Source organism: Sitodiplosis mosellana, unplaced genomic scaffold, assembly GCF_009176505.1.
Source record: "Sitodiplosis mosellana isolate CC-2019 unplaced genomic scaffold, AAFC_SMos_1.0 Smas_scaffold_6226, whole genome shotgun sequence".
NCBI classification, from domain to species: Eukaryota; Metazoa; Arthropoda; class Insecta; order Diptera; family Cecidomyiidae; genus Sitodiplosis; species Sitodiplosis mosellana.
Window position 1 is genome coordinate 5,425,283 of NW_022601467.1, and position 25,504 is coordinate 5,450,786.

Below are 25,504 nucleotides of genomic sequence, written 5' to 3' on the forward strand. Positions count from 1 at the left end.
TTGCTTTACTTGTTTGCATTTATTGAATGAGTCGAAAACTGATCAAAACTCATTGGAACGATAGAAATACATCTAGTTGATTCGTAAATGGTTCGAACGAAAAGAAACAAGAAGAAGAATACTAAAAGGAGAACAAATTAGAAGCGGCCGATGCATTTACTGCATAAATACATATATATATATATATATATATAAAGGTGCCATTATTCCATGATTAAAAATTCTTATTTGATACCCTACTACCTTAGAATTATTTAAAATCGGTTGTTGTTGTTTTTTTTTCTTTCTTGTCGGAAATGAAAAGCGATTCATTTAGGAAATCTTACGTATTACAATTGGTGAAATGCTTTAAACAGTAACTAATGCTGAGCTTAAACTGGGATCAATTCCTCAATCTATTGAAGCTTTTTATTGCTAACTGTTGAATATGAATTAGATTTTTTTTGTATTATTTTTTTAATGGATTGAATGATTTTTTTTTTAGTTTAAATGCGATTTTTTTAGTCCGTTTTTTTCTTTGTTAAACGTTACATACTCACACTAATTTCTATTTATTGCATTATCGATGTTTAGGATTCTCCGTCATTTCGTTCGGCAATAATATCATTTTTTTTGGGTTTTTTTTCTCATCACTGTTTTCTATGTTTTTTGCGATCTGTTTTGTTCTGCTGAAAAAATTTCCACTTGTTTCTGTCCATAAAAAAACTTCAATTGCATTCAGAAATTGTGAGATAAATGTTCAGAATTTAAAAAAGCCATCCTCGTTGCAGTCTACTGAGAGAGGTCAACGTCTGCGTTTTCCATTCATCAAGTGCCTTCCATCTTGTGAACTCGATTTTCGCTCGCTCAGTAGGCGACTTCCCATGGCTTGTGAATCATATATTTTTTGTCATATGCAAAATGCGCTCACTTCGTAAGCGATTTATGTTCAGTTGATTGCTCAGTGATTGGCAAAGAAACGTAAAAGGAAAGAAGGAAGAGTGCAGAAATCAAATGTATGCAAACCTAATTTAGACGGTCAATAACTCAATTGGAATGTGTGTGTGTATCTTTTTTCTTCTTTTATTTTAAATGCATTGTTCCAAAATGTCTTGAGTTAAACTGAACTGCACAAAAGCTGCTTCGCTTCGAAATAAGTTACTCCGGCTAATGTTAAATTCAAAATAGCCAGGCCAATTCATTTCGTATTACAGGGGGTTTACAAATAAATAAGCATGTACACTAGTGCCGTAGTTTGCCATTAGTTTATTATTACGTGGCAAACCACAGAACAATCCAATGTATAGCTAACACTGTATATGTTAGCCCCCAGTCATATTATATTCACTAAAAACAATTTTATCTAATGAGAGTAAATTCCCAATAATTTTTTCTTCTTCGTTCAATTCATTTTGAACTCGTCCAGAAAGTATTAAGTAAATTTGCAAAATGAAAGTAAAAGGAAAGGAAAAACATAATCTTGAATTGGTTTCGCGAAGCAAATAAATAAGGAATACTGGATACTCTGCGTGAGCTTGAGCGCAAGTGGGTGTTCCTTCATCGATATGTGTATGAATTTGTATGTGTGTGTGTGTGTGTTGTTAGTTGCTTGTATGTGTGCGTGCGTGGGGGGAATTTTATTTCTCTCTCTCTCTCTCTCTCTGTCTCTCTGTCTCTCTGTCTCTTTCTCTTACTCTCTTTTCGTTTATTTATTTTGTGTTTGTGTTAAAGTAAAAATTTAAAGTTACCAAGCTCGTCCCTGCATGGGTATGTAACTGCCGCATTGTTGTTGGTGGCTATTTCCCATGAAATTATTTTGATTTCGATATGCCATCGCTAAGCTGCTCGACATCAATGAATTGTTGCAAGGTTGTTGCAACATTTGCGAATGCTGAACACCATTGTAGCTGGACAATAAGGTCGATGATGTATCGGGTGAATGTGTTAGTGTGTTGGATACATCGCCAACAACGATTACATTGTTATTGTTCGACGGTGTGGTATTACTGTTCAATTGTTGCTGCTGTTGCTGGGCTTGTTGCTGTTGTTGATGTTGATTTTGTTGATTCGGTGCCTGCGCTGGTTGGCTACTATTGTTCGAATTGTTCGAACACGGTTTACCATCTTTAACTAATACGGGTACGGCAACACGTCGAGGTGAACTGGCTGACTGTGTAAAAATCAAAGAAGCAAATTATGATTTAGAATTTACACGATTCAATGCACACAAGCAATTCGCTTCCGAATTGTGTGCGCTGGCTTTTTTCTATATTCTATGATTAAGTAAAGTTTTTCTTTCTCTAACTGTTGCCCGCTTATTATTTGCTTCGCTCCGAAGAATAAAAAAATATTGTGGTTTGAATTGTGTCGAGAGCGAGAGCAAAAGAAACACGAACAAATCTTTTCTGCTTAAAATAAAAGTAATACGATTTCAATGAGTGCAATCGAAATTCGTACCTGATTATGTTGGTTTTGTTCAGCCATTGCTTTCTCCTTGGCCTGGCGTTTGCATTTGTATCGATGATTTTGAAACCAAATTTTCACCTAGATAAAAGAAAAGATGCACCAAATCGAAATAACATTAACAAAACATTACAATCGGTAAGAGGTAAATAATAATGACTTGAGTTAGATTTTTTTCTTCTTTTTTCTCTGCAGAGCCCACATCAAAACGTCCACACACACACACACAAACACACACACTAACTTCGATGGTTCGACAAATTTATTGGATTTCCTTTGGACAACAAATGATTCTCTCAGTTTGGGTCGTTTTTTTTGCGCTCTTTTACTTTCGTTCAATTGTTATGCTGAAAAATGCTCTTCAATGAGTTTTTTACCTAATTGAAGGATGTGAATACAAAGAAGGCGAAATAAAGAAGCGATTTCGAAAAAATATATTCCTGTTCCCTTTTATCTTAATCAATCTGAAAGCACTCTATCAAACACACAGAAAATGTGCCGTTTGATGAATCAAACAGTGAAATATATTATTTTCGAGTGGTGCGAGCACTTGTCGAAAAATTCTTTTGCTACATAAAACAAAAGTCAACCGCTTTTGTTTTTGTTGTTCTTGTGGCAGTGGCGAATTGTAAATGGAATGGCGCACATTTGGAATGGAGCAGGAGAGAAAATGATTTCAAAAATGGGAGACAGAGACCGAGACAGAAACGGAGAGAGAGAAAGAGCAAAAAGAGTGAAGGAAATATTTGTTTTAAGAGAAAATTTTTCATAAAAGGTTTTACCACAGAAAAATCTCACTTAAAATTATTCAGAGAGGAAATATTCAGAAGAGAACAAAAGAAATTGATGTGTTGTTGCGAATAAAAATCTTAAGAGAAAAACTCTTCACTCTGCATTAGACACTTTGTGTACGTGTTTTTCGAAATCGTGCAAAACTATTTATCGCACAAAGACTTTTTACTGCATGATAATTGCTTAGAAAGCTGAGCATTTTCACATCGTTCTTTCTCTTTCTGTCTGTCTGTTTCTCTCTCTTTTTTCCTCTTCTCTTCACGCCATGCCCGTGTTCGCAGTTCTAGTGATCCGTTTGTTATTCGAAATGTTGGCTGATGTTGCGTAAAATTCTATTATATTTGCAGACTATGTGCTAATTTCATTGCTTCAGCGGAATGATAGAAAAACGCAATTCAAGAAAAGTCTCACGCACATTCATGATTTTAGATCATCTAAAGCCAAATCAGAATGGTTTCCTATAAAATTTATAGGGTGCACTATAAAATGAAAAATCCACAATATTGGATATATTTGGTCAAATTTCGTTACTTTTTGTAAGAGGCATTGAAAAAAAAAAACAATTTGAGTCAATACCATTCGATATATTAGGCATCTGACCCTTATATATCGGTTTTAATTTTATAGTGACACTATAAAAAAAAAATTCATCATTTTTTGCACATTTTTCTTATGTTTTATTATCAAAATATATAAATTAAAACCAAAGAAACATTTTTGCATCCATGTATTGTCACGAAAAGACGGTAAAATCACAGAAAATCGCATTTTGAATACTTTATTGCTAATACTCACCAACATACATAAAAGAGTGATTTGGTGGCTTGAGAGGCTCAAATATATTCAAAAATAGCCAAAACGTCGCCATTTGACGCTAAATATAGCTAGACAATCCGGTTATTTCTTCATTCTACCACTATAAACGTCAGCGATCAACATCAACAGAGACACTATAGCACATAGCATTAAACGCACTATTGCTTCACTCTTTGTACACACTTTGACATCACTTATGCTTTGGCGCGCGTCGTACGTTTTTCAAACGTTTATGTTTGATTCAAGTATTTCACCGATTTCACCGAATTTTCTTACTCAATATCAATATATTCATTCTTACTTGGAATTTTTTTTTTATTGCAATGATGTTTTAAAATATATTTTGTCGAGAAGTTTTTTTTTTCAATTTCCAAAATTAAATGAAATTAAAACACATAGCATGAAACGTATTCATAGTAGAAATGCATATGTATTAGTTTGTACTTATTCATTATAATGTATTTAGATAGGACGCTAGCGCGGCCTGTCTTCATTTTTGAGAAATCCGATGAGCTATTTCTACTTAATTTTTTGACGAAGAATTGATTTTCGGTTTCGTTAAAACCGATATATAAGGGTCAGATGCCTAATATATACCGAATGGTATTGACTCAAATTGTTTTTTTTTTCAATGACTTTTACAAAAAGTAACGGAATTTGACCAAATATATCCAATATTGTGGGTTTTTCATTTTATAGTGCACCCTATGAATTCTATAAGAAAGCATTCTGATTGGGCCTAAATGCTGCGGTTGAACAAAACCTCAATTCAATGGGCTATGAGACATCGCGGAAGCGAAAAAAAACTGACTTCGTTGAAAATTAGCATTTTTCCGTGGTCCAAAAGGAGGCTACCGACGGAGCCAGTTTTCATCTATTCAAAGCCTTTGGCTTAATTTTATTATGGAAAGACTTGATCCCATTTCAATTACACATCTCCACTCCATGCATCATTTCATTTAATAGAAAACTAAACAAAAATACAAGCATCGAAGTGTTAACTTGGCATTTCTTTTTCTGTTTATCTCATTCATAATCGCAATTTTCTATTCATTCGCTCACTCTCAGTCTCTCGCTTGCTCATTCGCTCTCGGTCGTCCTTCTCCTTTTTCTGGTCCATATCACAAGGAGCTTCACTTCACTTTGCACAAAACCAAGTGCATTTTTATTTACAATTCCAATTTTAATTTATATTATTCGTTTGACGAGATAAATGGAAAAATTATTTCACTGCACAGCTCATCGCGTTTGATTCGAATATTCTCTCTGTGTGAGTGGGTTCCATTGCAGTCACTTTCGGTGTGGTTGTGTGTAGCCTTTTCTATCTATCTCAGGATAATAAATTCTGTTTCTGGCGATTGTGCATGCCGCAAATTGTTTAAGAAAGATCTTTTTCTCGTGCCTATTTAACGTATTCATAAAGTAAAACTGAGCAGCGAGCCGTAATGTCAATGTTTATCCAACTATAATTAAAACTACTTAAATGGAGACACTCGTTGCAGTCGGTGGCTGCGGTGATGACGATGATCACGACAACGACGACGACGGCAAAAGTGACAAAGACAAAATCAAAAGCTACGCACAATGTGAGAAATATGGAAAGAGCCATTTTTCAACATGACGACTAATCGCGCGAATGAAATGAACATCAAAAGCTTTGCCAATGAAACAACAAAGCGATTTTGAAATGCATCAAAATCGAATGGAGTACCGATGCAGTCGTAGGCAAAACGATGCATTCCATGTGCCACAAACAGTACACTCGACTTAAACTTTTATAATCCAATCAACATTAGATCTGGACCAATCAACGTGGGCTTATACGCATCGAATTGACTTCCTGAAAAATTTGCCAAATAAAATCCCTACTTTTACCGGATTTACGGAAATCATTGGCCTTTAATGTTTCTGACGTTTTCTTTAGCCTCAAGGCTTAAGTCGATTAACCATCAACTTTGTGACCGGTGTGTACTGTTTTGTTGCATTGTTTTTCCGATTTCACAACTATTAATTGAGTTGTCGTATCACATGTAAATCATCCATATCACGCTCACAATCTGATTGACTTATCTTTGGTTGGGTTGGGTTGGGTTGGCTTTTTTCGCTCTTTCACTCGAAATAATGACAATCCGATCGTATTATCGCTTGTTCCAACATGAATTTCACACACCATAACATCAACACCATCGCAATGGAACAAACCAATAGAAGAAAAACATGCCAACACAAGCGATACCATTAGAATTAGCAATCAAAATCTATCAACACATACCAGAAAAAAATAACCTCGAGTAAAAAAAACAACAACAACAGCCACACGGAGGAGATAGAGAGTGTGAGAGAGAGAATTGATAGAATAATGGCGAGGGTAGACAAGGGATCAATCCTTAAAAAATAAATGATGCGTAAATCCATGTACACTTACATACATCGCAAGGCGAATGTACACAACAAAGTGTAATGGTTCGATCTGGTTTTGGGTTTTAGCTCTTGCTGCCGCCGCTGCTGTCGACGTCGAACAACATTTTTTTTTTCTTCTGCTTTCTATTTCATGCATTTTGCTCTCGTTTTTTGTGTGTGTGTGTGTGTGTTAGTGACGAGAAATAAAGAGAATTAAGAATTATCCTGAAGCAATTGTTGTTAGTCACAACAATAGAATATCTCAACAACATCATTGTCATCATAATCATTTCATTATACATTACCACCATCGCACTTCCACACAAAATTTTTGTATGGTGCTTGATTGAACATGAGCACGTACAATGTAAACGAAAATCGCTCAATTCCGAAGGAGAAGAATGCTGAAGATAGCACGAATGAAATATAAAAAAAGTACACGAGCATAACATACACGCATACAAGCATAATTTGGCTGAGCGAATGAGAGATAGAGAGCGAGAGAAGAAAAAACGAACGGAAAACCCGAGCACAATGCGGAATCACAAGTAAACTAAGCGAAAAAAAAATTATGTTTTTTAGAGAGATGTCGGAGTAGCGTGTATTTTAGCGTTCGAGCGGTGTGATACAAATAAAACAACATTATGATCGACCCCTCCGTCATCGTTTCACGATTATTATGATGATGATTATTATTATTCTGGCTGTTGTTGCTACTGCTGCTGTTGTTGTTGTTATTATCACTGCGCTGCGGTGTGTTTTCAGCACAAAACGTTCCGCAGAGCATGAACAACACTGGAATTATGTGTGCGCTGCAAACTTACTGTAAAAACTACAATAGACCAACAACAACGATGATGACGAAATAAAGAGAGAGAGAGAGAGAGAGAGAGAGACCGTACGCACGCACTTCAAGTAGGTAGCTTGGGTTTTAGCAGGCAATGTTCAAGCGAAAAAAAATATATCAGCGGGTAATTGACAAAATATCGAGAGACGAGAGGAATGAATATAAAAAAAAGCGTTCAGACTATTTTTATCTAAATTGCTATATAAATGTTATTGTAAGAATATTTGCGGTAACGTGAACCATAAATTGGTGTTTAGCGTAGACCTAGATTGCGTGTATTTTTTTCTGCATTCACTCTCTGTCGTTCACAGTTTATACTTTTCGGTGGTTTTTATGCGCATCACTTTTTTTTTCTTCTCTTGAGCTTGTCGCTTTAGACATAATTCCATTCTCTCTTTTTTTTGTGTTATATTGATGGGTACCTCAAAATCCACTTTTTCTGCACTAAATAACCATCAATATAAAAAGTTGCATATTTTAAACCACTTATAAAGTGAGCACACAAAAAATGGATTTTTACTTCTAAACTAACAGATTCCTTTTTTGTGATCGTGTCGATAGAGAGTCGAAAGTGAGATAGAGTGTGAAAAGAATGTGTTCGAATTATGCATTAGACTGGCTTTATGGCCTGTTTCATGGGCACCATACATACAAATCTGACAAATGTCGATTGTCATAAACACACCCCATCAACCTTAAAATCGTTCTTTTTTTCTCGGATGGCCCCGAAACGAACATAGACATTCAATAAGATATGAAATTGCAAATTGGATCCTTTTTTTTCATTCAAATTTTATTGAATGTACCATGGAAAAAAAATGACTTATTTTTCGAACAACGCTGATATTTCACTTTAAAATTAATAAAAATGTGTTCAACGTAGGAAAAAAAGTCGGTCTCCAGTTAATTTGTTTATAATATGCAGCATTAAAATGCATTCAGCGTTGGTTGTAAAATGTCAGATTTGGTATTAACGGGAATCAAGAGCGTTGGTCGGACGTTTGCGCTATTTCAACACATAATAAATCAAACAATAGTTATCAAAGAGGATTATCTCGATAAACCGGAGCACTTTTCACACATCATGGAACGATTAATATTTGGTTGTTATGTTGTTATTGCTGCTTTTTTTTTTAAAGAAATATCGTTGTGAACTGCTTCTCCCGTTGTGGCCGGAGACCGTGAAACGCGTGCATGACATTGGCTGGTAAACAATTTGCACACAATAAACATGGGCATGATTTGTTTGTTTTCGGAAAATTATTAAATATGGATTTGGAGTTTTTGGGCCGTTGGTAGGAAAAACCGTTTTGTATGTTGGTTTGTGTGTGTGTGTGTGTTGTGATCGTTGACATCCGTCTAAAATGTCATTACGTTGGTTAAATGCATTTGTTTTGTGTTATGAAATATGCACGCGTCAGCGACTGCATAAACAACAGCGTGTGAGTGCGTGTGAGAGAGAGAGAAACAGCCTGACACACATATCAAAAACAAAACCAGTCTCCGGTTCCATTGTTCATTACTTCATATTTTGATTGTTCATTAATGAAACCAAACGGAATTCGGACTGGGAAATTGATTTTCCTGTTCGACAAAAGTCGTCTTTATTAAATCATCATAATTGCCATTGCAAAACACACTGCTTGTTCACTTTAATTGACCGTCTGCCAGATTTTAAGTACTATTTTTGAAATGAACGCTCTATCTCTCGCACACTCTCTCCTCATCTCATTTACATTTCCGAATATTTGAATTTTAAACAATGGCTCAAGGATTTTGATTGGCGCTGACTTTGAAAATCAAATATCATTCAAAGATGCTCTCAATCACCCGAAATGTCCGTATGTGTGTTTTCATTCTTATTTTTGGACTCTTTCTCTACTGTTGTTGTGCCAGTCCAAAATCCTTTCGCGACGATGCAACTCCATATGTTTTTTTTATCAACAATTCAAAAGAAGAGAGGGAAAAAACCCACCGAATTAGGAATAAATTGTCGAAGATGAGATCCAATCGAAGGTGATCGTGCTTTGCCAGCCCGATTTGTTTACGTAAATTAATTTTTTTGAAAGTGTCATTTCAAGCATGCGACGACGGATCGACGACGGTACTTCTTCTCGCTTTTTTTTCCATTCCATTCCATCCATTCCGGGGGCAATATAAAAAGCTAACAATCATTTAAACCGCTTTTTATGTATTGTCAATGAGTGAGTTTTGCAGGCTACGATATATTGTTATTCGATGCGATGAACTCAAACTACATATATACTCACAGTCATCACAAGGCAATGGAAACATAACATGATTCGACGGGCATATGAGGAATGGTAAAAAAGGCGTGACCAGATGTTTGAAAACACTTGAAATCCATTCTACGGTCTACTGATCCAGTGTCTGTTGCAATATACCTTCAATTTTCCTCACTCTTTTATATAATAATAGTTTAATTGCATCTATATATATAGAAAATCATACGTGAGCGCCGTTTGAATGCCATGGATAGAAAAAAAATAACAATTTGCTTTTCAAATTAACATAAACTGTAATTTTTCCATTGTCACCGTTTTTTATTCTCGGTTGTTGCTGCTGCTGCTGCTGTTGGTGCTGTGTGCATGCAGTTCAACTTGGATTTGGTTTGCTTGGGCAAACGAGAACCAATGTCGATAGAACAAAAAAGAGAGAAATAGCGATCGGAAGCAAGGGCGAGAGAGAGCGCAAGCGATTTCATGTGTTGATGAGTGCTGATATCACACTGACATATGCTCTTGAAGTACATACACCGAATGGATGCACAATCTGGTACCTTTTGTAGCTTCTGTCTTAACGCAAGCGTTTTCCAACAACAACAACAACAACGAAAAAATGGTTCCGTTTGATTTTTTTATTTTTCGTTTGAACGATCATCATTATTTCATTTGATAGGCAGAAAAACCGTTTAATTTCCCATTCTATTCGTCGTACAACATATAGTGTTTCCAGTTACGTTTGGTATTTTTCGATGATATTCGACTCTCTGACAACCGAACAATCACCATTCTACGATGATCGGGGCCGCATACAACGCCATCAAAATGTTCAACATCATCGAAAATGTAATGGAAGAGAAATAAAAAAAAATGCTCCGTATCAACGGAAAATTCCAAGAATGAAAATTATCACCGACTTTCAGATTACAGTTACAAAGAAAATAGCGTACATTTTTCCATCCCGTTTTCATTGAATGTTGTTTGTGCGCTAATATCGAAAGCATGCGTGTCATTTCAATAGGTTTACTTTAAATTTGACACTTTAATTATGTGATTTCAAACGTTTTTCTCCGAGACGATGGAAATGAAACCATTAAATGCGATGAATTGATAATCTGGTGTATCATAGGGCGAGCATGCCAATGGGTGTTGGCTAGCAACCACTGAAATATTTTACAATCGACGTGGTTTGTTTACACGGACAGCCTCGGGCCAAATCATCGGAAAGAAAAGCAGTGTGATTATGTTGTGTTGAAATACATACAAACGTTTGAATACGACTCACGCGCGCCGAGAGTTCAATGTAGGTGTGGGCTTCTGCTCAACTCTTTGTATTTTTTTGTAATGCTTTTTTTTCCTTTCTGTATCGTAAACAGTACAAAACCAAATGAGTGCTTCTAATTACCTGTGTTGGTGTTAGATGGATGACGCTCGCCAAATGCTCACGTTCCGGCGCTGAAAGGTACTTTTGCTGTTTGAAACGTCTCTCTAATTCATAAACCTAGGGACGAAAAAAACAAAAACCAAAATGAGATCAAATTAAGAAAATGCTTCGAATGCTTGGCAACCGTTCGTAACTAATTACAAGATGTATGTATATGTGTGTTGATCGGCTATTTGTTCAGTTTGTTTTGGGCCAAAAGTGAATGTGCCAAGTCGTTCAAGAGTTTTTCGTTTTTGGAGCGAATAAGCGAAATAGAAAAAAAAAACTACACCCAAATGTAAATTAGAGATGAATCGGTGCGTAAGTTTCACCATTTGTCAATTGAACACGTACGAAATTTTAGCATGCGTGGACAGCCAAAGCTCATTTGAATTGCGTAATGGTGATCAACGACACCGTACAACAAAAAATGACGGCGAAAAAAAATAGACGAGTCGAAAAGTTCGCGTCATTGTCTTTTCAGCGTTGTTTATTTATTCGAGGCCGAAAGAGTGTTTATATTTATTTGAAATGTATTTGAGATATTTATTTGCTGAACAGCAGTTCAGTTTGCTCCATCATTCCGAAAAAGTTAGTATCGGTGCGCGGTGCTGTCGCATCTCTCTCTCTCTTTCAATCAATTGCTGGGCTGCTGTGCATCTAAATACACACACACACACCGTTTATGTGTATATACCTTACCCAGCCATCATTGGAACCCACGAAATTGGTGAAATGCTATTACAAAATTGCATTTTTGTTCAATTGTACTCTCACGGAATGTGTAATTTTCACTGGTATATAAGTAAATAAATGTAGGTAGAGAGCGAGAGAGAGAGAGAGTGCTGAAGCGCGCGCATGGAGTATATTATTATTGTTGTTGGAAATGATGGGGATACGGATCTTATGTTTGACATTTAGTTTGACGTTGGATGTAATTGTGATGGTTTTTAATGTTTTATGTTATACAAACAACGTGTCCAAATATTTGTCAACGATAAACACACGGAGAGCGCAGAGAAAACGGAATAAAAATATATATATATATACGTATATACATATATATGTGCGCCCGTGAATTTATACGGTTGTATAAGCGAAACAGCTATCCCGCCTGTGTGCTACCAAATAAATGTTGCAAAGCCAAGCCAATGTGATCCCAGCAACGTCAAACACATCGGGAAACGACGACAATCGAGATGCCAAACCGAAGAGCGGGAGGAAGAGAGTGTGAGTGTTGAATAGAAATGAACAATTTCATTTATAAACATAAAATCATCCACATCTCTCGCATCGCACCGCTAAATGAGGAAGCGAACGAGAAACGAAAGTGTGGAAATGTGCTATGTGCCATCATCATCACCACCATGATGGGAGCGACCGAACGATGCGATTTTCATGCAAAAGTTTCAGGATGGACGGGACGGAACGGGACTGATGTGCGTGTTTGTGTGTGTGTGTGTGTGTATCTATGATGTAGTGTTCGGTGTGTAACGGTAGAGAGCGAGAGATGATGAACGAAAAAACCATTGCCAGGCAACAGTCAGCATCTTTTCACTTTTTCGCACGCACACCAAGCTATTTTGAAACCATTAAGACCTTTTGGATTAACGAACGTCGCGAAGTGATGTAAATATTTACATTGACTTTCGTGCATGTTTCATGGGCTTCCAATTCCATCAAATCTACGGCATGGCAGACAATTATTGTTTAGATTTGTGCAAAGAGTGATGGCAAGATCTGTTGAGTTCCCTTCGTTCGTTCGCGCTGCCTCACTCACTCATTCGCTGGCGCGTACATACATAGAAGCAAAAGTACACACACAAACCATCGTCGTCGTCGTCTATCTTGATCTCGAATTTTGCAAATAAATCATAATATTTAACTTATGCGTTAAGCGTAGAACAGAAGGCACCACCCCTTATTAGGAACAACGAACCAAACAAGAGTGATACAGAAGGTGAGAGGCAATTTTCATTTTGCAGCCAAAATCAAATGCAGAGTGGAACACAAAAAAAATAACCTTAGTCACTCGATCAATTTGCTGTAAATGGATCAATCGTCAATTCTTTTTTTTTTGTTGTTAAACAAAAGCCAAAATATTTTGAAACCATTTTATATTCCTCTCCTCCCTTTATCAGAGCTTATCAATCAACCTAAATCGAATTTAAACTGCTTTCTAAACAAATTTAAAGCGACAAATTGTCGAGAAAAAAGAAGAAGAAGGCCGAAGCAAAATAAATGATGGAGTGAATCATTTTTATAAACAAATGAAAAGGATGTGATTTATTGAAATAAACTGACAATAATATCTTGGATTTCGTCATGAAAATTAAAAAAAAAACATTTTCTCGTCACGCATTGTATTGTGGCTTTGGAAACGGAACCACCACAAAACTATTAAACGATTTAAATTCTTTGCTATCTACATTGTTGGACATGCTGGAGATTTCATTTCAAGAATGTATTATTTAATTTATCTTGATTAAATCGTTTCATCTTTTGCGCGTACTTTCTATTCAAACGGTTACTTCTTAAGCCAAGTAAATCGCATTTGATTTCTTATTCAAGAATAGTTTTTATTTCATTTTCGAAACATTGAACTCGAAAAACGATTGTGAAGTTGTTTCTTGGCAGTGATTCACTTCAACGGAACAAGAAATTGTCGGAAATTATGATATAACGAAATTGTTCGTTCTAGAACGCATGCTATAGCTGATTATTTTTACAATGCGTACAACTTACGATCGCCTACTATTTGAATAAAATTCTCAACAAATATGACGGAACAAACAATTGAAAATGGTTCCACTGACATTTGTTGATAAGTCCAATGTTTCGACGAACAATCAATCAATGCGAAATAAGCTTCCCGAGTAGCAAAAATCTCAGGCTTGCAACCAAAATTTGTTATAAATCGGTTTCAATTCAGTTATTCGCAACAAAATATGTTATAGAACAGTTGCAATGTGGTTTTTAGGTAACAAGGCATCCGCTTTGTTATATATAATTTATAGAAAAGTTATTTTTAAGTTGCAGAAAAGGAGAAATATTTTAACAAATTTACCAACTGGTTGCCAGATAACTCATAATCTCAAAACTTTATTGTAACGTTGCTGCAACTACGATTTGGTTACATACGTAACCATGATACGTCAGTGCATTTCACCTTGTCAAACATTCATACATTTGGTCCAAGAATGCAATTTCTGTTGAAGAATTTGCCAAGCTAATGAGTTTCGAAAACGTTGAGAACGTTAAACGTTTCGCGTTGGTGGATTTCATCCAATCGAAAATCAATCATTACGATAAAAACAGAGAAATCACAAAAAAAAACAACTTGTGTTGAAACTACTTCATTACTATCTTTCTTGTTACAATAACGTAATTCAAGTTATAATTAAGTTACATTCATGTTATATAGAGGTTACAGTAAGGTTACTTCAACTAAACATATTGAATGTAGATATGTTGTATAAAGAAATAGAATTTGGCTGTCATTAGAATTCTTTCCGTAAGGAATACATCGCCTAATCAAAATTCTGTGGCAATAAAATAAAATCATGGAAAACAAAACAAAAACAGACCAATTTCATTGAAACTATCGTGGGATAAAATCAAAAAGAATGGAAATTATAGAAAAAACGTAGAGAATTGTTCAAAAATATGCTGGCATCCAAAATATTGTTTAACATGAAACGCAAAATAGAATTTTATTTGTTACTCTTACGTTTATACAACATTTCAAAAACTGAAATGCAACTTGAATAACACAAGTTGTAAATATGTTGCCGAAATGTTTTTGCAACGTGTTTTTATATGATGAAAGTCTAGATGGAAGCTAAGAAGTTCCTGCAACATTACTACAATGTAGCAGTATTGTTACAACAATTCCAAGGTTCTATTTGAGTTACATTTGAGTTTTAGTAACAATGGCAGTAAAAATCGCCATATTTACTGCTGTTTGAAATTTTTTGCACATTGATGCGTTTGTTCTTTCGAAAATAAAATCGAATTTATCATATATTTATGCATTTTCAACATTGCGTTTTAGCTAATTATTATAATTTTGACATTATAAATCGTATTTTAAATGGTTTGAGATAGTTAAACGAAAAAATTAAAAAAATTGAAAAAAAAATATTTTGCACATTTTTTCTCAAAATTGCATCTTTTGAAGGGCGCGTGAATTTTAAGAGCCTATCGTGGCCACTATTGACGACAAAATGACATTCGTTGTAAAATTTCGATTTTGAAAATGTTCAAAATCGGCAAAATATTTTCATTCTCACACATATATATATAAATTGCCCAGCGATTAAATATTTTTCAAGTTGAATTTGTCAAAGATAGAGATAAATGATGATGCCGTTGAAAGGAATGAATTGAAGAATGAACATTCAAATTGAAACTCGATAGTAACTTTATTGAAACTTTCTTTGGTTATATGACAGTATGCGATTTATGAGCATGGCTATTGCAACGATATAATAACATAACTAAAATCGAATTATAACCGAATTATAACCAATTTGTTACAATACGGTTATTGTAACGTTACAAAGATCGGCTTGCAACATCTTTGGAGTTGTATTTAAGTTATAGTAACCCATTTGCAACCGGGAAAAAGGGGAAATTTGCTACTCGGGTTTGTAAATTGTATGATTTCTTCATTGTACGTTTCACTTGAAATTATTGTAGAAAATTCTCAAAAATTTCGATTTTCAGATTTAAAAAAAAGACAAATAAAAATAGACAAGATCTAGGTTTTGTCAAGGACGGGAAAATATTTTCCAATGAAAAATTGTAACATACTTTCAACGATAATATGAATCAATATTTGATTTTTGTTGCGCAAATGTTTCTATCTTGAAAATGCGTATATAGTCCAAAATTTATTTTCCAACGCATGAAAATCAATGAGGCAATATTTGTTCGCTCCGTGTTTCATTTGAATCGAACTATTCAAAGCGATTCAAATCAAGGTACAAATCGCTTTGGTTTGGAATGCGAAGAAGTAGTAGGTATCAAGTAACGATATTTGAGAAGTAAATTTGTGAAATCATTAAATAATCGAAAAATTCAAGATGCAATAATTTCGTTGTGTAAATAAAAAAAAACCCGAATATGTATGCTTAAAAACAAAGGAGAAGAAAGAAAAAAACATAAAACGAAGACAAACAAGCGGTCAAATTCCAGAAGGAAGAAAGAAAAATAATAAAGTTCAGAGTGTAAAATAAATAATTGCCTTTCACTCATCAAATAAATGCGCTGAAGATGGAATTTTTTCCGAAATTTGTCCGACCAAAATGGAGAAAAAGAACAATTTAAGACACATTTCACGTACTCTCTTGATGCTTATGCTCTTTTTTCTGTGTGCTGTTGCTATTGCTGCTGCTGCTTCTGCTGTTGCTGCTGCTAAGAGAGCAAGTACAAGAGAGAAAAGTTCAACAGAAGCCAGTCCGTCGAAAACAATTGGCTTGAACAGATTACAAGTAGCGATTGTGTAACTTGCAGAAATAATCGCGATGCACACATACATAAGGCGTACAGAGAAAAAGTAGCAAAGAAAAATATGAACGTTTCGGTTGGCAACTAACCTGAGCTTGAGTAAATAGTACACGCCTTTTTCGTCTTTGTGCCAAAGGGAATTGCATTGGTTTTGTATCAGAGACGCTACAAGCAGCCAAACCACCCATATTACCCATATGACCCATCGATCCGCTTGCTGAGCCACCCATCAATCGTGATACTGAAAAGGAACGAAAAAAAAAAAATTCATTTAAAAATGTCGTAAAAACGTATACTATTTAAATTCGATACATAGTTGCGGCCGCCAAACATATTCAACACCATGTATGGAGAGATATTGCATTTATTTAAACCGCAATTAAGATATCCTTTGCAAATGATTCATGCTTTTTTTCGCTTGCGTTTTGTCAATAAAAGTATTTCGAATTTAAATTTTGTGACGACAGGGAACAATCCTGATTCGTTTGTGAACAAATAAGATTAAGCACGTACGATGCATTTTTAAATGTAACAAACACTTTCCATCACATGTCTCTATGGACTCTCTCTCTCTCTCACACACTTTCCATCACATGTCGATGATTTCGTTGATATTCAGAAAAATAAAATCTCAATAAATCGGTGCATATCATTTTCATCGATTCGATATTCGTTTCTCCATTTATGCGGACAAAAATAGATTTTGATAATGCAGGCAAACGGGGTTGAGCGTGTATTTGTTAAAATGAAACCTGAGTTCTCTTCACAAATCTCTCCTAAAATCTTCATTCAACACTATTTCATTTGAACAAATACATTTTATACGAATTATGTAAAATCGTAAATCACATACACTTATTCATATGGGACAACGTGCGTCGTTGCGTTTAATAATATCCAGGATAAATTCTTCTCTCGAAATATTCTGCATGCATGCAATTTTTCCACTTCGATGTTATTGACCAACTTATATGCAATCTTGAATTGGCTATGGAATTTTATTCGAAATTTGCAATCGATTTCAACACTGTTTTCCCACCAATTTTGGTTTTTGAAACAAAACGTTCGTACTTTTAATGCGATCATCATGTGCTTGTCGAAAATTTAGTCGATTTGAAAAAAAGAATCTTTTTCCCTCCCGAAAGGATCATTTGTACCAAACTGTAACTGGAACCATAATCAAATTCTGAAATTTAAAGTTAGAAAAACTAAATCTGAATTTTCCAAAATCGAAAAGATCTACCAAAAGTCCTTTCCGAACGAAAAAAAACCCACACGAAGCGCTTACATGACAAGAATAAGGAAACTGTTGTTATTCTAGATTATATTGATGAAATTGGCAAAGAATTTGGTAGGGAAAATAAATGGAACGTATGTACGCATTGGAAATGGGCATTTTTCAGTGTTTCCTTTCTGGACTTTCATGTAGAAGACAGAGAGGAAGAGAGAGAAAAGGCAAATATTTACATGTTTCAGGTCCGGCAATAGCCGCTTCTGTTATTCCGAGAATTTTTCTATCTTGTCAATGTTTCTCCATTTCCATTTTTTATTCCTTTATCCAAAAACGAGAAACGTTATATTATTTTTGTTTTCTCTTGGTTTCTGTTTGCTTATGGCTTCAAATTCGAATTGAATCGAATGGCAGAAGTCGTGCGTAGACAATGGACCATTGCGCACACGGATCCTGGTTCTAGATTTAGTGTGTGTGTATGTATGTAACCCATGTCTTTTTACCACATTATAGCAATCAGGAAAAAACAATAAATATCTTTGGCACATAAACACGCATACGTAGCATTTGGTAGCAAGATTTTTACTCTTTTCGATAAAATAAATACTGTGTGTGCAAGTTGTTATTTCAGGCTTTGCCATCTCTTTCTCTTTCCCTCATTGTTCGATTGCCATTTGCTCTGTGCATCCGTCGTTATTATCGCATATCCCGTCTCTGTTCCATCCATTCTTTGCAACATATTAGCTCTTTTTTATTATTATTATTTCAATATTGTTGTTTTTATCCTGAATAATTTTTTTTAGGTACATTGGACAACGTTTCAAACATTGATGGATTTAGTTTGTGTGCGTGTGGGTCCAGATGTGGATGTGAGACAGCACTTTATTCTTATGGTGGTGAAGAAAAAAACCGATTTGGAAGCAAAAAAAAAAGGTTTAAAGAAATTTGAATCATTGTTTATTTTTCAGATTCCATTCACAAAAGAATGGACTTTTCTCACTATTTGGTCAGCTAAACGCATGAAGCATGTGATAGTTGGATTTGTTTTGAATACTTTCATTCGAGTAAAGTGATTTAACTGGAACGGTAGGGAAGAAGCTTAACATAAACTCCACGTTGATCATCATCGCCTCAATCATCTCACGTGGTAAGGTGATTGATTAGCATAAACCAAATTTGAGTTTAAAAACAAATCCATGAATTGAAGCAGAGAAACACACGAAGTTTTAATTTTCACATTTTTCGTTTTACTTTCACTTTGAACATTCAAGATTGTTGAAATCACAAATCCTTTCACTCGATTCGCTTTTTGGTGTGTATCTGTTGTTGATTTTTTTTCTTCTCTTTTGCAAATCACAATTTCCAAATTCGATAATAAGTATTGACTTAAGCAAAATCGAAACTCACACACACTCACTTTTAATTAGGCAAGGGCAAAACGATTGAAACTGCAATGAATGGTATTTGATCATAGCACTTAAGTTGAATGTTAGGCGTGAAATCGGTCACTGCCATTGCAATCGTTGCTTCAAATAATCGATAATGATAAATGAAATACGAATCGCCTACGAATCGGTGAGTAATGTGAGTCAAGCGGGTGTTTGTGCGTGCGCGTACGCACACGTGTGAGTGTTTTGAATCACCGAAAAAAAAGTGAAACAAATTGACTTTAGTTTAACGATTATCCGGTGTAATGTAATACATATCCTAGTGCAATCTCACTTCACTTAACACTAATATCATTTTGACGTAGTTTTGTCTTCGGTTCAAATGGCCAATTTACGGCAAACATTGCACTTTTCTTATTATACCCACAAATTTGACACCAAATCACCGAACGAACAATAACACAGAGGCAGAGACGAAACGACGAGGAGAAAAATGAAATACACCAAGAAAATCAGGCCAATATTTACACTAAGCATCACACACAATGACACGCACAAGTGTCTCGAAATGTAATTCCGCCCGATGAAAAGCAAAGAAGAATGAGGCGCTTTTTTTCTTTATCCGTTTTGTTCAAATTATTGGGCTACTAAATACGGTAAAAAGTAAACTATTGAATGATCCAAATCTGTAACCGGATATGTTTTGCCTCGGCTATTCAAATATCTTTCGGAATGCTTGATGTGTGTGTGTGCGTGTGTTTTTGTGTGCATTTTGTTGGCCGTTTTTGTTGTGTGTTATGAAAATGATAGCGCACATCGATAAGACAATGTGTCTTTGATTTCGAGACATGTGCCAGTTCTTCTTTTTCTGTTTTCTCGGCCTGAAAATCGTTTTTAGCGCGCTTCAAATCCAATACAATCAATTGAAAGTACTCGAAAGTTGCCGAGATATTAGAACAAACTTATAACATTGATGCCGAACTATTCAGAGTGATAGAGACAGAGACAGAAAGAATAAATCGTATCAAATTACAACACTTTCTCAAGGCAATTGAAGTGTTTTAAGTATTCAGTTTTTGGCCTACCGACGAACGATCTTTTTTCTTTTGATTTTGAAAGGAAAATCCGCAAGCATGTTTGTGGCATGCGGCGTGTGTCATGTGGTTGTTTTGTGTCTTCATTTCTTTTGCAGAATTCCTCTAGCAAAGGAATTAAAACCCTGACATTTTGTTCGAGTTATAAGGAAGCTGTGAACTTTCACCTCGGTGGCTCAAGTTAAAATATTTGATTGTTCATGGTTTCATTAATTACGGTCACATAGCTTTGGTTGTATCCGCGAAACAATTTCGGCAAAAAAAATTTTGCTTCCGCTTTAAATCAACGCAGAAGATGCCTTTGTTTGATTGCACGCCATGTCTTGAAAATCAATTTTGAAATGCATTCGCTGTACAAATTTCAATGCGTTCATTAAAAAAATTGTGCTGTTGTTGTTTTTTTTTTATTTCGCAAATAGTAGACGATATTCATTTTGTATGATTTTTGAATGCAAAAAAGTTGGTTCGGGCATGTACAAGTGAATTCAACTAAAATGTACGAAGAACGACAACAACGACGACGACGACGACGCCTTGCAGCATTTATTTACCTACTTAAAAAATATAACAGAAAAGCCTAATGGTATTTATTTACTTACTAAACACTTATCATGCCTCTGCCCGTGTGTGTGCGGAATTCAAGGCGATTCGCTCCCGTCAGTTAAACATTGAAACTTCATATTTTTCTCTTGCTCTTGCTCTCTCTCTCTCTCTCTCTTTCTAGTTCTTTAGCTCTCTATCTTCTTGTCGTTGTTTTCGTGTGTATATATTTCAGTTTGCCTTCCACCAAATATCTTCCTAGTACAAATATGCTTCTATTTGAATTATATATGTGATACATACGATAGGCGCGCTGTCCTTATTCTCTGTGCTCACTGCACATAAACTGTTCATTCTGTCTGTCATTTTGTTGTTTAAACAACGTCGACATTTTATTTTCTTGTTATTTTTGCATCATTCATGCATTTTTTTCTGCTTCTCTGTTGCGCTCTGCTCGCCTGGCCGTTCTCTCTACATGTATTGGGCCTTTTATTTAGTAAATTCTCTCAAAAAAAAAATTTCATCGTTTTTGTTTATTTCGCTTCTACTGCGCAGCCATGAGAATCTCATTTGTAATTAATATTTACTTTCCATTATACAAATTCGTACTTTTCATTTCACCCACTTTAATTACGGTAACACAAAATAAACGTTTTTGTTTCGTTGTAGACAAAAACGAAAAACTACGAAAAAGAAATTAGCATTTTTGTGTAATGAGAATAATATGGACAAGAAGCACTTGAAGTAAAGCGAACACTTAATGGGATAAAACCGAAGTTTGATTTCAACGAACGCAAGACGAAAGATATTCAAAAAAAAACAAAAAAAAAAACATTGTTATTATTTTGTCTCACATCAACATTGCTACCATTTTAACTGTACTGAGCTTCAAAAGTACAGCGAGTACTATGGTTTTGCTTGCAATCAGCTTTATTAATTAAATTTATAGATAGCAACCATGAGAGGAGTACAAATGTTTTCATTTGATTCCATCAGTTTGACTAGTTGTCAAAATAACGCAATAAAATTTGAAGATGGTTTGTGATAATTATGATGAACCACGGCGACCCTCTTCCGAATTACAACCAAATGGCAACCACTTTTAATCGAACGCGTTGAAACAGAAAACAATGTTTTAAATATTTTATCGCAATCCCACCTCACCCGATGAACTTGAGTCGATACACACCACCACATCTCAACTTATATCTATTCTTATGTGCTATGACTTAATTTTCCGTGTTTTGAATGCATTCAAACAATGTATACTAGCGGCAAAATTCAATTACTTCGAAAATGTGTCCACTTTGGGAAATTTATTATCCATTTTATTGCTGTTTATCCGGCCAATCATCGAGCATGAATGCAAAAAACAAAATCATCGGAAAAACATCATTGCACACCCCTTTGTCGCTCGATGTTGTGCCTTGATTATGTGACGGTTATTTGAAATGTATTTAAATCAATTGCCCAAGTGAACACAACCAACCGGCAAAGCAATCATTTTCAGCCAACAACTGTACTGAAAGGCACACATCGCTTAGCGCTGTGCTGATAGTGATGATTGTGTATGTGGTGGCAAGTACAACAAACGATCTACAACCCTCATTTTCACTCTATCTCTCCATCACAACATCCCACATTCAAAGCGAATCAAAATATGTGTGGCGTATACTATGTGTGTGTATTCCGGCGCATTTTGGACGAAACATATCTCTTGAAAACCAAAAGCGCCGATCTATCATTCTCTTCTTTTTGCCCGATAAAATCAAGCGTTTCGCCTTTTGCTGACGACATAACATTAAATACGCATTCGATGTGAAAACGTGCACAGCACACACAACACAAAACAGTGAAGAGAGCGAAAAAAAAGCGAACGAGAGAGCGAAGCAACAGCACCAGAAATCTTAGATTTCGAACAGGATATCTATACACAATGGATGATAGAGCTGCCACTCGGATATAATAAATTCGATTTTCCACGTTTGTGCTAACACAACTCAATTGAATTGAATTGAATTGAATAAACCGTAAACTGAATAGAATCGAAAATGCGTAAACATAATATTATTTCAACGCATCACTTGCGCGTGAAATTCCCCTTATCAATTACTTATTTGGAAACTTAACACACATCAAAATTGCTCTCCGTCTGTTATGCTTTAACATATTACACACACACACCCAATTTGATATAGGCATTTGCTAGATGTGAATAAATGAATACCGAAACAAACGGCTCCGACGGTTGTTTGGTCAATTTCGATTCCGATTTTCGTGTTTGTTCTTTTCTCGGCCTACGTACAGCATTTTTTTGGAGAGATCCAAAAATAAATGCGTAAAAATAAATGAAGTACTCACTTGCAAATCGTGGATCGTTTGCTGTCGATCCATACCATCCAGCCGAACTGCGCATATCTGTGTAATGACCGGCTAGGGATAAGTTATCAGATGGTCCACAGTAGCTTTGAACACCTGGACTGTGATAAAGTGGAGTCATTGCATATGGATTTGCCATACTGGAACTGTTTCCTAAAGCACTTGGCGAATTTACACTACTACCACTTGAATTTGATCTGCACGGCATTCCCGTACCATTCCGTCCAAGGTGAATTTTGTTAAAAAAAAAAATGAGAAAACATCCAAATTAGTTCAAGTATTCGATAACAGCTTAGTATAAGACTTTTAGTTGGATCAATTTGAAATGAGGGTCTGATCACAAAAGAAGCTTTTCGATTGAGATCAACATCGTGTTCGATGATTTAAGCAAACATTGGATTTGTGCAATTCGCTCGCATTTCAAATATGTTTGCAAAAATCATTCTTTTTTGTTTGAAATTAAAAAAACCATCTTTTGAAGGATCATTCGTTTAGCAATCTCAATCAACACGGCTGTTCCATTGTGTACGGCGTCGTTGCTAGTCCAAATTTCAAATTGATCGCAATTTTTTTTTGTTTGACAAATAAAAACGAAAAAAAAACCATTGTGTTGCTCACTATATCGTCGGAACAATGAAAACTTACTCAAAATGAACGAACCTGTAAGGCGACGGCGGATTCGTGCTACTTAATTCCAATTTACGGTACGATTCTTCGATTGGACTGAGTATGTCGGTAACGCTGAATGGCGTCGAATGGTTATGCAATGCGTTTTGGTGATGTAGACTTTGTAAGTGTTGTAAACTAGCTAAATTATGACTGTTCGACGATTTTGGCGATAAGCTCATAACGAAATCAACGCCATTTAAATCTTGAAGAAGATTGTGCTCCTGAGGATCCTCCGTAAAGGTTCCAGAATTGATTGCCAGTATAGTTGACATGCGTTTCTTTCTATGTAAAAAGCGTTCAGCGTGGTGTTGTGTCGATAGCAATTCAATCGCTAATAAGTTTCTTGTTATTCTTGAATGAGTTCTTCCTCTTCTTTTGCATACAGTTTTTCTTTTCTATCTTATTTTTTTTTGGCTGTTTTTTTTTTTTAAATATATGAGTCAATTTCTGATCATAAACAATCACACTGATGGTCGATCATTAGCATTTCGTTTGTCTTCAAATCGATGCGATCAAAAAAATACTATCGCACCAAATAAAACAAAAAAAGAAACGGTAAAAACGCTTCTTGGATCAAAGTATTTTGTAGGATTGCGTAAGGTTTATTGCATAAATTGCTGATATTTTACACTTATTTTTTTGATTTTAGTTTGTGCACGCTTACAATTCAAATCATTTCGATTTTCGAAAATGGAATAATATGCGAGTATATTTGCTTGTTACGGATTGCAACAGTTCTTGTTTTTCAGAAACGAAACCCGTGAAATATTCGTACACAGAACATTGAACTGAAATTAATATTTAAAAGTTTATACACGCACACTTAACGGATTAATACACCAATGGCATCATTTGTGGCCGTAACTTTATTCAATGTCTTGATCTTTTTTTTCGCTTTCTCTCTATCTATTTTTTTTTTCGCGCGGTTTATTTCATCCAGCCATTATTCCAAGCCGTGCACAAAAATCACAAAAATTAATTTTGTTCAGGTCACATTTATGAATTACAAATCAAAATGCTGATTTATTTTCTGTCGTTTGTTGTGTATCACGTGAATGGTATTTCGAAAATAAGAATTCGTTTGCTTGTTTTTGAGTGTGTGTTTACATATAAATTTGATTCGATGCGATCGCCAGAGTTTTGTTCAGGTTTTTGGCCATTTGTGTGCTTACAAATTGTTCGCAGTCCAGTTTGTCTTCAGGATTTCTTTTGATAAACTTCCGTTGGTGATTTATTTCTTTTTTTGCTTGCTTTAGTGTTTTTTTTTTAATTATTATTATATCAATAAAATGATACAATTTTTGATGAGCGGAAAAAATGTTTAAAAAGTAAATAAATGGTACACACTGTTCCAGTGATAGAACAAATTAATAATAATAAAATTCAACACCTTTTTGGCCACGATAACCACTCGACACGAATTCATAAAATGAAATAAGAGGTTCTATGACACTGTACAACAAACTACCGAGTGCTTCTCAAATGATTTCTGATAGTCCTCCAGACTTGTATAACCTACCCTTACCGTTTTTGAATATGTAATATTCACATACGTGCGAACGTATTCGCACACAATATCGGGCCCAACACATGCACATGCCGATTTTATAAACACACATCGACAAAGGCACCGGGGACCGTTTTTCTCTCGCTCTCAACGCTTCCACACACAAACAAACACACAACGAGTGAGAGCATAGAGCAGCGCGCAACCAACTGTATGTGTGAG

General features: G+C 35.3%; 1 protein-coding gene across 2 annotated transcripts; it reads right to left on the reverse strand.

Moving 5' to 3' along the window:
* Positions 1 to 1,627: 1,627 nt before the first annotated feature.
* Positions 1,628 to 25,241, reverse strand: LOC129578088 (thyroid transcription factor 1). 2 transcript variants are annotated; one of them, XM_055466187.1, is made up of 6 exons: positions 23,767 to 25,241; positions 23,089 to 23,303; positions 16,564 to 16,715; positions 10,946 to 11,041; positions 2,437 to 2,523; positions 1,628 to 2,149 (listed from the first exon to the last, which is right to left on the reverse strand). In XM_055466187.1, exons 1-6 carry the CDS (start codon positions 24,045 to 24,047, stop codon positions 1,724 to 1,726), a joined length of 1,257 nt encoding a protein of 418 aa, XP_055322162.1. In that variant the 5' UTR covers positions 24,048 to 25,241; the 3' UTR covers positions 1,628 to 1,723. The 2 variants fall into 2 exon arrangements, with proteins under 2 accessions (XP_055322162.1, XP_055322161.1); XM_055466186.1 differs by having other exon boundaries at positions 23,752 to 25,241.
* Positions 25,242 to 25,504: the final 263 nt, after the last annotated feature.